General features: G+C 31.1%; 2 protein-coding genes across 4 annotated transcripts; one reads left to right on the top strand and one right to left on the bottom strand.

Annotated features, from left to right (window-relative positions):
- Window positions 1-603: 603 nt before the first annotated feature.
- LOC124429355 (defective pharyngeal development protein 4-like) lies at window positions 604-9,641 on the bottom strand. Of its 2 annotated transcripts, none has more exons than XM_046974533.1 (2): window positions 8,566-9,641; window positions 604-3,174 (listed from the first exon to the last, which is right to left on the bottom strand). In XM_046974533.1, exons 1-2 carry the CDS (start codon window positions 8,782-8,784, stop codon window positions 1,945-1,947), a joined length of 1,449 nt encoding a protein of 482 aa, XP_046830489.1. In that variant the 5' UTR covers window positions 8,785-9,641; the 3' UTR covers window positions 604-1,944. The 2 variants fall into 2 exon arrangements, with proteins under 2 accessions (XP_046830489.1, XP_046830490.1); XM_046974534.1 differs by having other exon boundaries at window positions 9,031-9,641.
- Window positions 9,642-11,175: 1,534 nt separating this feature from the next.
- LOC124429357 (polyadenylate-binding protein 2) lies at window positions 11,176-14,656 on the top strand. Of its 2 annotated transcripts, none has more exons than XM_046974536.1 (7): window positions 11,176-11,314; window positions 13,382-13,518; window positions 13,590-13,704; window positions 13,865-13,932; window positions 14,017-14,258; window positions 14,404-14,496; window positions 14,585-14,656. In XM_046974536.1, the coding sequence occupies exons 2-7, from the start codon at window positions 13,384-13,386 to the stop codon at window positions 14,616-14,618; spliced, it is 687 nt and encodes a 228-aa protein (XP_046830492.1). In that variant the 5' UTR covers window positions 11,176-11,314; window positions 13,382-13,383; the 3' UTR covers window positions 14,619-14,656. The 2 variants fall into 2 exon arrangements, with proteins under 2 accessions (XP_046830492.1, XP_046830491.1); XM_046974535.1 differs by lacking the exon at window positions 11,176-11,314 and adding an exon at window positions 12,224-12,373.

Raw genomic sequence — 14,656 nt, 5'->3', positions numbered from 1 at the left:
TTCTGTAAAAAAGAAAAAAGGGATGACTATTGTTTGTAATAGTTTGTAATATCGAAGAAAATTTAATAAGAAACGTAATGTTTCTATGGTTCATTTCGAATGGTTAATTAACGCTTGATAAATAAATTATTAAGAAATCTTACCTTCATGTTCGTCAGTTCATGTTCATCAATTTTAAAGTTCATATGTTCAAGTTAAAATATCCCAAGTACGAGAAGTGATAGAAAAATAATCTCTACTTACCAATCATAATGATTTTTATAATTTCATAGGTATCTTAATAGTCTATTAATATTTACAACAGAAATTCCCAAGCTTTTTTGGACCATGATTCACTTTTAAAAACGAAAAATTTTGCGATCCATTAAATTGGTGTCGAGAATTTATTGGTAGAAACCATTTAAAATTAATTTAATACGTAATTCGACTTTGAATTGTTCATTCGACAATTTTCAATGATTAAAACTCTCCTGATGAGTATGTAAACATTTTAAATATGACATGAGTCATATTTAAAAAACTTTATTGCAGTCCACAGTTTAGGAATCTCTGTATCATAGAATATGAGTAAGATGAGCGTGTTGGCAATTGAATAATATAACATCGCGTTTTTTTTTTATTGATTACATATATATACAATAATTTATTTCACCACTCATATCTCATCCTCTACATTTACAAATACATTCTTCCGGAGAATATTAATAGAATAATCAGAGTAATTGCGTTTTTACGAAGAAGAATCGGAATAGTTTTTTATTTATTTATTTATTTATTTAGTTATTTATTTATTTTTTTATTTCTCCCTCTTTACTACTCTTCCTTCCTTCTCTTCGACGAGAACGATCATGAGAAATAAATAAAGAGAGAAAAGTGTCTTTACACTTTAACTAATACAATTACTCATTTATACTATAGTAAATATTGCTTACTATAGTAAGTCTCCTAGTTCTTTTTCTCTCTAATCTCGAAATAAACTTTTCAACTTTACGCCATAAATCGATGTTCTGCCATTTTTATTGCGACCAATAAAAATTTTTCTAATCTTAGATTATTCTTTCCTTTTTATTAGATGCTCATTGATCCTAACTTCATTTTATTCACAAAATTTATCATACTTTCTCTTCATGAAAAAAATCATGTATATAATCATATACTCATAAAGCTTTTACTAATAAGCAAAAGATTAAATGAGAATCATCGTAAATTAATTTTTTAAAAATAAAACAAATAAATTAATAGATATACATAACGATACTTTTTTTTTTCATACCTTCGTTAAACGAGAAGGTAATTAATTCTAATCTTTTTTACGAAGCTTCTTCGTTCTTAAATATACATACATTATATACGTATATGACTTTTTAATTCAGAATAAATAGATTTTCGCCGTTGACATTTATCACATTAGAAGATATAATTAAAGAAATTAATAGGAGTCTTCTTAACCTGGTAGTATACGATTGCCGAAGAGAGAAAAAGAGAAAAAAGAGAGAGAGAGAGAGAGAGAGAGAGAGAGAGAGAGAGAGAGAGAAAAGTCTTTGAACAACACCTTTGAGTTACACTAAAAAAGAAAAGAAGTATTTCTTTTGTCTCTTATTGATTATGTCTTTTCAATCGTCAATTTTTTATTTCCCGAGAAAAAAACACTTCCTTTATCGTTAACAGAACGTATCGACAGTAAAAATCTTTCTTAGTATTATTCTGGAGAACGTTCGATGTTTAACGAAATGGCCTCTCAGAATGATCACTAGAACGATCACTGTGTTCATCCACAATACTGTAAGCAATACAGAACGATAATACAGAACGGGAATCAATTAGTTTTGACAGTTTTGAAGACTCTTCCCCTTTTAATAGATCGTCGCTTATTAGATATCTATCGTTTAAAGCGAAGTATATTTTCCCCATTATCGTCTCTTCATTATTATCGTTTCATGTTATTTAAGTTGCAGTTCCATAGGAATGTCTTTGAATGGCCGAACTAGCGACAGGTAAAGGATAACCAGCGGCATAAAGTGGTCTGGGTGCTAAAAGTGGTGACTTCTTTGTCGTCGATTCGAGTGACACAGTTTTTGGTTCGATTAATTCATTTTCGTCAGGTGCGATGATATTCTCGATTGTAAAAGGTTTCTTCGTTTTCTTCCCAATGCCCAGCGAAGACGATAGACTGGTATTATTGATGGTTGAAGTTAGATTAACGATAGGATCTCGATTATTCGGTGATGATGTCTGAGACGTGACACGATCCGTTGTTAAATTAGTGATTGGGTCGGTAGTTATGCTAAGTACAGGCGAGGATCGATTATTATTAGGTCGATAGCTCTTAGAAATAGGTGAGCCAGGTGACATGGATGAAGTTGGTGAAGGTGGTGCCGTTATGATGCTACCATAGATTGCACTGATTCTTGATGAAGACGACAAGGATTCATCCTCGTTAACATTATCGCGGTAACCCAATTCATAGAGATTGTTATTTTCACTCAAGAAACGTTCATTGTTCTCTCTGACATCGAGTCCAGGTAAAGATGAACGAGTACAAAGTCGACGAGTATCCGGGGACTCGGCGGTATTGGATGGTTGAAGTTGTCCCGTCGTTTGTTGAAGATAAGACAATTGGGACACATAAGGTGAGACAGGGAACGTAGAAAAGTTCCAAGTACCTGACTGAAGCAGGGCAGCTTCGTATGTCCTTAGAATTTCGTTGCTACCCTCGGTACTGGTCAATCTTTGTCTAACTTCCGGTGACAAGAGGTAATATCCGGCAACAGCTTCATTGTTAGCTTCGAATCCACTTGGACTTGGACTCGAGCCGTTCGGGAAAGCCGCGTTTGTTCCGGAACTAGCCGAAGTTATCATCATTCGTCTTTCCTCCATTTCCCAACGTAACAGATCGTCTCTCAATCTATGTAAACTCGCTACGTTTATACCTGTCCCTGTTGTACTGCTCGTTGGACTGGTATTGACATTATTTACTGGCGATTGGTCCGAACACGGTGGTGGCATCGCCGAAGCTAACGCTTGAAGTTCCGATTTTAACAATTCCTTGTCGGGCTTGTGAAGTTTGAAACGTTTCCGACGACGAAGAAGCGAGCCGTTTTCGAACATCGACAGAGCACCTGGATGAAGGGCCCAATAGGCACCTTTGCCTGGTCTGTGCGGTCCACGTGGTACCTGGAACGTGGAGAACATTTTATCAGACGTTTCGAATTGGTCACAATTGGACGAGTTGACTTTGGTCGTTGATTTTTTTCGTGTTTTAAGATTTTTCTATTATATGTATTATATTTCTTTTCAATTTATATCATTTCAGCCCATTCTCCAAAAATATCTTTGTATTCTGAAGTATATGTTTTTTCGAACCTGACATTACAATAATATAATGCATTCAATCGCATTCCGAACGTCGTAATTGCAAGCAATGTAAACGTATATTTGAATTTCTCTTAATTAAATATAACCATTCGACGTTCCGTTATATCATTACCCAAGATAATTATTATTTAACTCGATAAGAGAAACTTGGGGAAAATTATTTATAGGACATAAGCATGATCGTAAAGAAAATAATGCAAAAACTTGTTGAAATGATACCATTGAATAGTTTCCTCTTCGCATTTTTTTTTTTCTTTCTTTTTCCTTTTTTTTTCCTTTTCGGTTCTATCTATCTTCGCTTACTTGTTATAGAAAAAGAGGTATAGCCCAGCCCAGTTTCCAGTATCACCCTATATATCTCATCGATAGTACTACATCTCGGAAGTTCAACCGTAGGCTATCCTCCTCTCCATCATCGTAAGGAGAAGACGAGAGCACAGTTGGTCCATTTACCGAGGATGCGGTTTGTCGGCGCAAATAGTAATCGCTCTCATCGAATGCGCTGTCGGAGGCACTAATAACGTCGACCATAATATATTTTCCCCTGTACTCATAGTCCGCTTATTATAATCTACCGGGAGCGGACGAGCTTCTTTTCCAATCGAATCAACTTACCCGATCGACAGATAATCATTTCGCCTTATTAAATGTAAAACCTGTTCATTCTCGGTGTAATGAACTTAGCTCCCTCCTTACACCTCTCACCTTCCTATATATGATCTCTTTTTTTTTCTTTCTTTATATCTATCTAACTTGTGACTCGTCAATCGAATGACGACATGTATCTACATGTACTTACATGTATAATCGGAAAATTAACTATGCAATTTTCATCAAAGGTTGAAATATATGTACACACGCACACACACACACACACATATATATATATATATATATATATATATATATATTAAACGATCATTTTTATTTATTTTTAAATAGATAAAATTTAAAGGCATATGTTAAAAATAAAAACATATTTGATGTAAATATAAGTGATAAATGTAAGTGATCATGTATATTTACAGTGAATAATACTGATAATATTTCACGTCTTTATGGGAAAAAGGTAAAGAAAAATTTTTGAGAAAAACCTATAAAAAGTGTGAAGATATATTATGTACATAAACTCACTTTAATTAATTTTTGTAAAAATATCAATAATTATCGTTTTTCAATCACATATTTTTATTTACTTCAGGTCTATTCTATTCATGACTGTACGCAACTATAATAACGATATGCATCATTGACTTTTATCGTTAACATGTTCATACTTATTTAGTTTCGTATCTTTTTATACTTGTTCGTTTTGTTTCATTTGCTTTCGCCAACGTGTATGTATATACTTTGTGTATGTGTGTGTGTGTATCCATATTTCATAATTTTATCCAGTCAACTTACAACATTCTTTAATTGATAGTATCGAAACGAGTTTGCTTAGTATATATAATTACCTATATCTTTGAAAAAGTATAGACTTATTGAAAAATAGTATCTATAAATAATATGTAATGGAAATAAATAAATATGTTGACATTTGCAAACTAATATGAAAATAACTATATATATAGATGTTTCGTCTAGTTTTAATTTATGATTCTATTTTGTTTTTTGGTGTTTAATGATTCACATCTAAATATAATTGATTTCTGTTTGGGTAGATATTGATGAATGGGACGGGAGAATCAGAAAGAAAGATAGAAAAAGAAGTTGAATGAAACCCGATGAGAAAGTATAAAAGCATGAAGATAGTTGTAACATTTAATCCTTCAGATAAAATATTAGCATACTTGCATAAGTACGCTGATATATCAACTTAGCATCTAAGTATCAGGCAGTTAGTTTATATAATTTCATTATATTCTTATTACTTGTAATTGATTTTATCGAGTATAGAAAGGTCGAAGTTTATAATCCCTGAGAGAATTACATGAAAGTTAATCATGATGATTTTGTATCATAAAAACGTCAAAGAAAAAGAGACAATTTATTTTTATTGCTTTGAATGTTTCCTCTTTTCTTTTTTTTTTTTTCGCTTCTTTCTTTTTCTTTTCCCTTATAGAAAATTTCTGAACAATTAACGATGTAAAAATTTTTGAACAATTAATCTATCTACTTGTCATAATGAATATTAAAAAAGTTGGATATCTTTTCATTTAAAAAGACATTCGTCCGAAAGTTACTTGGAAATATCATTTGACGATGTGTTTCCCTGAATAAAATGGGGGGTTGAAAGTTTTCGCAATAATCCTTGCGTGTCTTGTAACACGACGTTTACACGCACATACATTGAACATAGCGACGACGTTACATACTAGTCATAATATATTATCGGCTATATAACCACCACATGTGTTAATATTTGTGGTATATTTGAACTTCTATCATGGTAGGGGGAGAAATAAATATTTTATTATTATTTCTCCGTTTCATATACCTATTGAAAGTATCACCAGTGACATATGGTATATGTCACATGGAATGATCCGACAAACAGGACATCCTGAATGTGCACACAAAGAAAAATATTTTTCTTTTTCTATTTGCAATGTCGAATATAATAAAATCCCTGAAAAAAATGTAAAATGGCTTAATTAGCTAACGAACGATCAAATGAAATATATAACATAATTTTAATGAATGAACGAACTAGTAATACTTTTATTTTATTATGATTTATAAAAAATTAACGTGAGTTAAATTTTTAAGACAAATATGAAAATAATTAATTGGGATATAATTATATTTAATAAACATCAATTTTTATTCGATTTGATAAAAACATTAATCGAATAAGCTTTTTCAAACCTTTTCAATGACTTATTTATTTTTCATAGAAGAAATTAGTTTATTATTATTCTCAAAGAAAATAATATGACAGATAGATTCGATGCGATATTATTGAAGCGTACAAATAAAAGAAAACTTTTAATAAGTTTTATGTTGAATGAGAAGGGAGAAAACAAGATTACCCGACGGCAGATAAAAATGAATTGTATCTAACAAGGTATATCTAATTATAAAATCGATTTACTGTATCTTAGAAAAAATATTTTTAATTATTTTAAACAGAAAACAAAAGTTTTATATCATTTTAAATGAGCATATGAAATTGAAACAAATTTTTGTTGACAATCCTAAAAATTGCACTACCCAATATTATTGTTAATGCGTCAATATCTGAATTTTTATTGTATCCATTTTTTACTTATTGTTTTTATTTTTGTTTATAATAATGAATGAATTAACAAATACGAAGGAAATAAAATAATGATTGTAATAAAATAATGACGAATAATCATTAAAAAAACGAGTTGAAAGCTTTGTTATCACATTATCTAAGATAACTTGTACGGGAAATCACATTAAACCAATCTAAATAAATTTTCTTAAAAGGCTATTGCATTATTTTCACAGTGAATGACAACGAAGGCTTGCTCGAAATAAGAATGAATTATATTCTCATTTTACAGTTCCTGATTTCAGTATAACTTTGTATTTTCACGAGCGTCACGCGTACTTTCATATTTGATTGACACGAGATCGTGTTAGATGAAGAATTAGACGAAGTGTTACATAATAAGTCATTCGTTTCCATTAAATGTAAATTATTCATAAATTGTCGCGATTCAAATTGAGATAAAAGATAATTAAAGAAAAAACAATTGTACGATAATTTTTTTTATCAGTTTATAAATGTTAAAAAGTGACTTAATTATATCGAGAGATTTTAACAATAAATTACTTACATTTTAACAATAGTTTAATTCTTAAAGAAATAAAAAAAAAAGGTATATAAAATTAACTCTCACAATGGAAACAAAAATTTTAACAATAAACTATCTATATTCGTCGCAATAATTTAGTTCTTGAGATATAAAATTAGTTTTAAAAGATATAAAATTATCTTCCAGAAGTGAAAAGAAAAATTGTTCTTCGGTATCATTTTTTTAATAGATATATTTTATGTGGTAAAATTATAGACAAAAAGAATTCAAAAAAGAAATACTTTCGTTTGAAAAAGAAACCTCATTCGTCGTGATTTTTCTCAATGGAACGGATATGTCGACAAGTAATAATACTAATACAGAAGGCTTTTATCCGTTTGGAGAGCGAAGACACGTTAAGTCGATGATCATGTTGGCAGGTGCGAAACGCAGATGGTCACAGAACGTAATAATACGTTTATAGAGGCGTGAGTCTCTTCTCTTCTAAAAGAAGAGAATAAGAATAAGGGACACCTTGCCTTGATAGAAACCACGTTTGAAAAAGATTATTAAATATAGTCGAAAGTGAAAATTTCTATGCTTAACGCACCCTCTCCCGTCATGTTTCTAATCTGATTTAAACAAATATAATTCGAATAATGAATGCTTCGTAAGCGAGTCAAGTTAACGACGACTAATCAGGGAAAAAATTTCTTGATTTAGGAGAGAAAAGATTTTTGAGATTTAAGATTAATAAGCATATTAGATATCGAGTTATCTCATAAAATAAGTAATGCCTTTTTTCAATTATATGCCTAATAAATTTATGTAAATTTCGATTGTGATTTATAGAAACATTATATCAAGATTTTGCTTGATAATCTAACATTTTTTTGTTATATGAATTTTTGATCAACTAACGTTCTACGATTTAGCAATGAAATATAATACGATTTTGATAATTTTTTACCCTAAAATATAACACGCATTCTATATGAAATTGACGTTTATAATATGTTTGTATATTGGTGATAGTAACCAAAGTATTTTAAGACCGATCAATGAATTAGCGACGGATGGAGATAGATTGGTCTTGTATACATATAAACATAATTAATTTCACGTATATTTAGAGTAATTTAGAAAAGAATCTTTTCAATAATTTGCATAATAATATTTAAAAAAATAATTGACCAATTAAAATCGTGCCGGTACATTTACTTTACATTTAATTTCTCGAGATAACTAAAAAATTAAAGGAAAATAAATAAATATTGTTTATGCCAAATAAAAATGTTTGTCAATGCAATTAACTTTGAATATTTATCGTAACCTCTTCAATGAGGGAGTATTTTTCAAGATCTATTCAGTCCTTCTAATAGACCACAAAAAATTATCTTTAATCGTTTGAAAGAAATTAGAAAAAGAAAAAAACAAAGAAAAGAAAAAAGAAAAAGAAAAGAAAAATGACGAGACAAACCTTGATGAAGCAATCGTTGAAGGAAAGATTGTGCCTGAGTGAGTTCTGCCATCGGCGCGTGTCCTTACGATAATATGGAAATCGATCGGCGATAAATTTATAAATTTCAGCGAGTGGTAACATTTTATCTCGAGAAGACCATATCGCCATTGCCGTGAGCGATATGTAAGAGAACGGTGGCTTTTGATCTCCGTAAGTATCGCGCGACGGCCGCGGCATTCTTGGAAAGCCAACAGCCTGACGAATGGAAGCTTTGCGAGCGGATTAGCCCAGGCTTCTTAGGAGACTTCAACACCTATTTTTCCGTATGATTCGAATTATTAATCGACGAGACACCAATAGCCAAAGAACTATCATTCTTCTCTTCTTCTTAGATTAGACCTCTTCGAGCTTAGGCTCCTTTTTTTTATCCTTGATTATTTCGAATAAGGAACACCGATGATACATAGGTACTTAACTTCTCACCCAAGATTAATCCCAATACGTGTAACATTTCCAACAAATCGATCGTTTCTTATCTATTCGTTAAAACAAAAAGGAAGAAAGAAAGGAAGAAAAAAAAGAAAGATTCACCGAGAAAAATTCTCTTCTTCCTCACCGAATAACAAGATCACGATCAAATTCGTCCTTTTTCTCATTTATTCTATTCACCAGATTCTATTAGTCCGACACTGTGAATTCACTCGTGATATACAAACGTCACTTGATATATAATACGTGAAACATCTTCATATCGAACAAAATAGGAAAACGAGAGAGAAAGGAAGAAGGAAAGAGAGAGAGAGAGAGAAAGAGAGAAAGAGAGAAAGAGAGAGAGAAAGAGAGAGAGAGAGACCGAGGGAAAAAAAAGGAAAAGACACAAACTCGACGGGTTTATATGAAACTGAAAGAAACCGTTGGATACGAGAGGAGAGTCTTAAGGTATACTCTGTGAAAAAGCTTTGAAATCTAAGCTCCCACGATCGTGTCTCCACGGATACTGGCTACTAACCATACCCACACCCCCGCAACAAGTTTCCCCTACTCAAACGTAGGCACGGTAGCGCTTGGGATTGGTTCACAAAGAGCCTCCTCGAGTCCTTGGTCCCACCTGATATTATGGTTTGTATCCAATCATCGCTCGTCTTTCTTTCATGTTAACCCCTACCCTGCTAAGATTATTGACGATGGGCGTTTTGTTAGATACGAGGAGGGTATATATATTCTCTCTCTCTCTCTCTCTCTCTCTCTCTCTCTTTCTCTCTCTGTCTGTCTGTCTGTCTCTCTCTCTCTCTCTCTCTCTTTCTTTCTCTTTTCATCGGCAAACGCATTCTCCAGTTCGCAAAACGGAAGGTGGAGTCGAACGAAGTGAGAACCGTCCCGGGGACGACGATTCTCTTGTTCTTTCATTTTTTTTTTCTCATCCCCACGCAATAGTCCGATCTCCATGCGCATCAAAGAGGCCGGACGATGCTTCCAAGGATGGAGGACGGTGTGAGAGGACAATGTTCCCTGCGTTGCAGCCACCAACCAATCGATCCAGCCGTATGCTCGATGTTTAATGCACGAGTGCACGCCTACCTTGCAGAAATGTGCCTTCGAGATTGGAACATTGTCTTTCTTCCTCTTTCCTTTCTCGTTTAACCTGCGCGCGCACCATCTAACTAACAAAATCGCTAAGTGGGAGGGTAAATTCCCTCCTTTTTTTCTTTTACAACAACCCCAAGATATTCGTGCTTACGCATTTTATGTTAACGCGTTATATTATAGAATTCTTTTCTTAGTTTATCGATTCTCTTAAGTATACCTTCCCGATCATTTTATCGCGTTAATGTCTCCGATTCAACGATATTCGTGCTCTAAATTAGGTGATGAAAGTATAACTCGAGATAATATATTGAATTTTGAGATTCGTATGTTTTAAGTTAATTAAGAAAATTCGAATTTGAAAAATTGAATGAATTAATAAGCTATACTTAGATATATGTAGATCATCGATCGTCCAAATAAATATAACAATTGACTTGAAATGCTCATTTTTTTTTTCTATGCACTCACGAATATAGAGTACTTAGTGTATAAAAATTATTCAGATGCATTAAGTATTTTAATATTTGTTGCAACTCATTATATATGTCGAGCACATATAAAACGCAGAGCTTAATATTATTCTTAACTTTAATAATACATGTAGATTATATATTTAATGGTTTAATATAAGAAAATGTATTGATTTCAAAAAACGAAATTATGAGATCATTTTTCTTTTTAGTAAATAATATTTAAACAATCAAACTTTTCAGTACACGATATACGAATAATTAAAATTATATTGTACTGATTAAAGCTAATAATAATAGTTCAAGATTTCTGAACCATAAAAAGTGTTTCCAATGTTTTTATCATCTTCACGTAATGTTCTAGTTAATCGACGAACCTTTGGAAATACATCACAACGACATGATAATGGTAAATACAAGAATTCTGAATTATCGACTGTAATATACCGAGCGAATTCTGTCGGTAACAGATTTTGGTTACCGACAAAATCAAATCTTTTTATCGGCTGTAACAAATTTAATTAAGTAGGTCGGTAATATTGATTTTCATACACGTGTTACGTTGTGTGTGTACATATATGAGTAACAGTAAATACCGAACTTTCGAAGTCGCTATCGTTCCTAGTTCAAGATATAAACAATAACGAAAACGGGGAGATCCCAGACGATTTTCACGGGCAACAAGTCAGTCTACCATCGAATTCTGAAGGGTAAATATCGTAGCATACTTACTTCATATTTGTCGACTTAGTTAATTACTTCTTTCGATCGTTTAACATATATTTAACTAATTTATAGTGCATTCTTAGCACATTATATAAAATAATACAGTTCACTAGTAAATATTAATTTCTTAGAAGAATGATGTAATATTCGAAATCATCACTTACCAGTGATGTAAATAAGAACAAAGATGTAGGAATATGATTGACTTTGTTAGGTTAATATTCAGTCTGCCGTTGGATTTCGAAGAGTCAATATCGCAATTCTTTTAGTCCAGTATTCTCCCATTTAAATGATTCATTCTTACGATTATTTTGCATTTATTTAAATTATATACAGTGCATGTGTAATATTGTTAATATGATTTTTATTTGTAATTAATAATTTTGTAAAAATTATTAACAATAGTCAAGTTCGTGTAATTGTTTAAAAAAATGGCACATTTATTTAAACATCGATTTATGGGAAGTAATGTTAACATTAATGTTAAGTAATTTTATGGTGAACTTTTTCATTAAGTGTGAATTTGAAATTCGTTACCGTTACGAACCAGTGATACAAAAAACTGCGAAGATGGCGGTCTTTGGGCGGATGTATACGTTTACATGAAATCTTTACATATACTTTAGGTATCGCTCGTTAAGGGCAGCACTAGTGCACTGCGACGCGATAGGTCTATACTCATGAATAAACGGCTTGTGTTTCCGAAACTATGATTGGTTGTAACTAATTTAAGTACAATTTGTTGAATCTGGATCTAAGCCAATCTACTTGCACGTTTCAATATACAGTGCTTTTTTATTGGTTGATCGCTTAGATACTATTGAATCATTGCTGATTATTGGCTTAAATAATAGTACTATAAAGTGTAAAGAAAAATTATCTTCAAAATTCGCCTACATCATGTGATGTATTCATCGCGTCAATCTTGTTTGGTGCGTGCTGGTGCGTGCGTAGGGCACGGTGTGTAGGTGGAATATCTAAACGTTTAAAGAATTGATCTTATTTAAATATCTTTAAACTATAAAAAACTTCAAAAATTACGCGTATGTAATACTTTTCTTTATTCTTAATCTTTATAGTACTTAATTAGATAATTTAGGTCATTAAGAAAGCGTTGATTCGTTACAGTACCATAACCATTTTGATCTTGCATTCTATTTTCTTCTATTTTCGATTTGTAATGAATTTTTATGATATCCTATATATGACACATTCAATTAGATTTGTTTTTATTATAAATATCTTTTATCTCTAAATAAAATATTTTATTGATATATTTCTTTGTACATGGATTATTGTTCATAGATTGAATTTAATTTAACTGATATTTGGATATTGATTAACCCTTGCATTGCCAATGCTTTGTTGAATATCGCAAGCAGCCGATACCAAATCACTTGTTACTCATATTAAAACTTATCTTTATAGTTCGAATCCAGTTTCTATATTAAGTTTTCTTTTTTTTTTTTCATGTTACTAATAATACTTTTCAATAAAAATACATGAATTAGTTTAAAAATTCTATAATTTTTTACAAATTTTATGTATTTTCTATCAATTCATACTTCATTCTTTTTCATTGTTATATTGAATACCTAAATTATTCTGATATTGTTTATGATAAATTTTTAAGACCAAATTCCATCGAGTATGGCAAAATATCACATTGACTTGGATCGACTATTACCGTTACTTACAAACATATCTGAAAGCTTGGCCATGAACGATTCAGTAGCAATTGGATAAGGGTTAAAAATTAAAATCCTTGCTTTTACATTTAAAAGAATTAAAATTATTATATATTTTGTTTCAATTAGAAATTCATATAATATGCATTAAATTAATACATTTTAATGTATTAAATACAATGCTAATACTATAATTTTTTCATTCTGTTAATAAATAAAAAATTCATATTTTAAAGAAATATATTTATTTATTTCAATATTAAAACACATTTTAATAATACGTAACGTATCTAAATTACTTATAGATTAATGAGAGAAAAATATCGTACTAATAACTGTCATATAAATGATATTTTGTTATAGAAATGTCTGAATCAGATTTATTAGCTAATGACCATATTGATGGCCTTGATGGACTTGAAAATGGTCAAGATGGTGATGCTATTATGCAGTGTGATGGAGTTAAACGTGAATTGAATGAAGCAAATATAGATGATCCAGTATGTGATAATCCAATAACAATATTTTGTATGTTTTATTAAAATATATGCTCTATTTTATCATATTATAGGAACTAGAAGCTATAAAGGCGCGTGTAAGAGAGATGGAAGAAGAAGCAGAAAAATTAAAGCAACTACAATCGGAGGTGGATAAACAGATGAACATGGGTAGTCCACCTGGAATCAGTAAGATATTTTTTTAGATGGCTTCAGGCATCATAATAAAATTATCACTTTTGTTTTCAATTTCTTGCTTATTAGAATTAACTTTTAAATAAAAGAAAAATAAGAAGAAGACAAATCCCTTACTATTATATTAGATTAGTAAATGTATATTTTATTTCAGCGAGCCCATTGAACATGTCACTCGAAGATAAAATGGAAGTTGACAATCGATCTATATATGTTGGAAATGTAAGTTAGAAATAATAGTACGAAGCATTGTTAATATTATTGTTTTTCTTACACAAGGGAATCATTTTTTGTTACATATAATAGGTAGATTATGGTGCCACAGCAGAAGAATTAGAACAACATTTCCATGGCTGTGGTAGTGTCAACAGAGTAACAATACTTTGTAACAAATATGATGGTCATCCCAAAGGTTTTGCTTACATCGAATTTGCAGAACGTGATTCTGTACAAACTGCAATGGCTATGGATGAATCTATGTTTAGAGGACGCCAAATTAAAGTTATGCCAAAAAGAACAAATAGACCAGGGCTATCAATGACAAATAGGTAATAAGATTGATAAGAACCTTATCTTTTAGATAATAACACGTATAATCTTTAGTTTCTATCATTCTATGTACAAAGACTTTTCTATGTACAAATATGAATGTAAAAAAGAAAACTTATAAGAATAAATAAATATTAATTATAGGGGGCCTAGGGGTGTACGAGGTTATCGTGGCATGGCTCGAGGGATAATTCGTGGCAGTGCATACTTTGGATACAGACCTACTAGGAGGCTAAGGTATTTAACAGCTTAAATATTTTTAATTAAACCTTCATATTATTTAACATATTCTAAATATATCGTTTTTTGTATATATTTATTTCAGAAGTTACAGGCGAGGGTACTATATGCCATATTAAACATTTTAAACATAGTGCTATGGTTCAACGACTTCAAG

The sequence above is a fragment of the Vespa crabro genome, chromosome 15 (genome assembly GCF_910589235.1).
Source record: "Vespa crabro chromosome 15, iyVesCrab1.2, whole genome shotgun sequence".
In the NCBI taxonomy this organism is placed as follows: Eukaryota; Metazoa; Arthropoda; class Insecta; order Hymenoptera; family Vespidae; genus Vespa; species Vespa crabro.
The sequence above is the reverse complement of the archived record's forward strand: the minus strand, read 5'-3'. Positions and strand labels throughout refer to the sequence as shown.

Coding starts and splice junctions, on each gene's coding strand:
- LOC124429355 (XM_046974533.1), bottom strand. CDS start 8,784: ATGCCGCGGCCGTCGCGCGATACTTACGGAGATCAAAAGCCACCGTTC. Junction 3,175..8,565: donor TCAACGATTGCTTCATCAAG/GTTTGTCTCGTC, acceptor TCCACGTTCCAG/GTACCACGTGGACCGCACAG.
- LOC124429357 (XM_046974536.1), top strand. CDS start 13,384: ATGTCTGAATCAGATTTATTAGCTAATGACCATATTGATGGCCTTGAT. Junction 13,519..13,589: donor AAGCAAATATAGATGATCCA/GTATGTGATAAT, acceptor ATCATATTATAG/GAACTAGAAGCTATAAAGGC. Junction 14,497..14,584: donor AGACCTACTAGGAGGCTAAG/GTATTTAACAGC, acceptor TATTTATTTCAG/AAGTTACAGGCGAGGGTACT.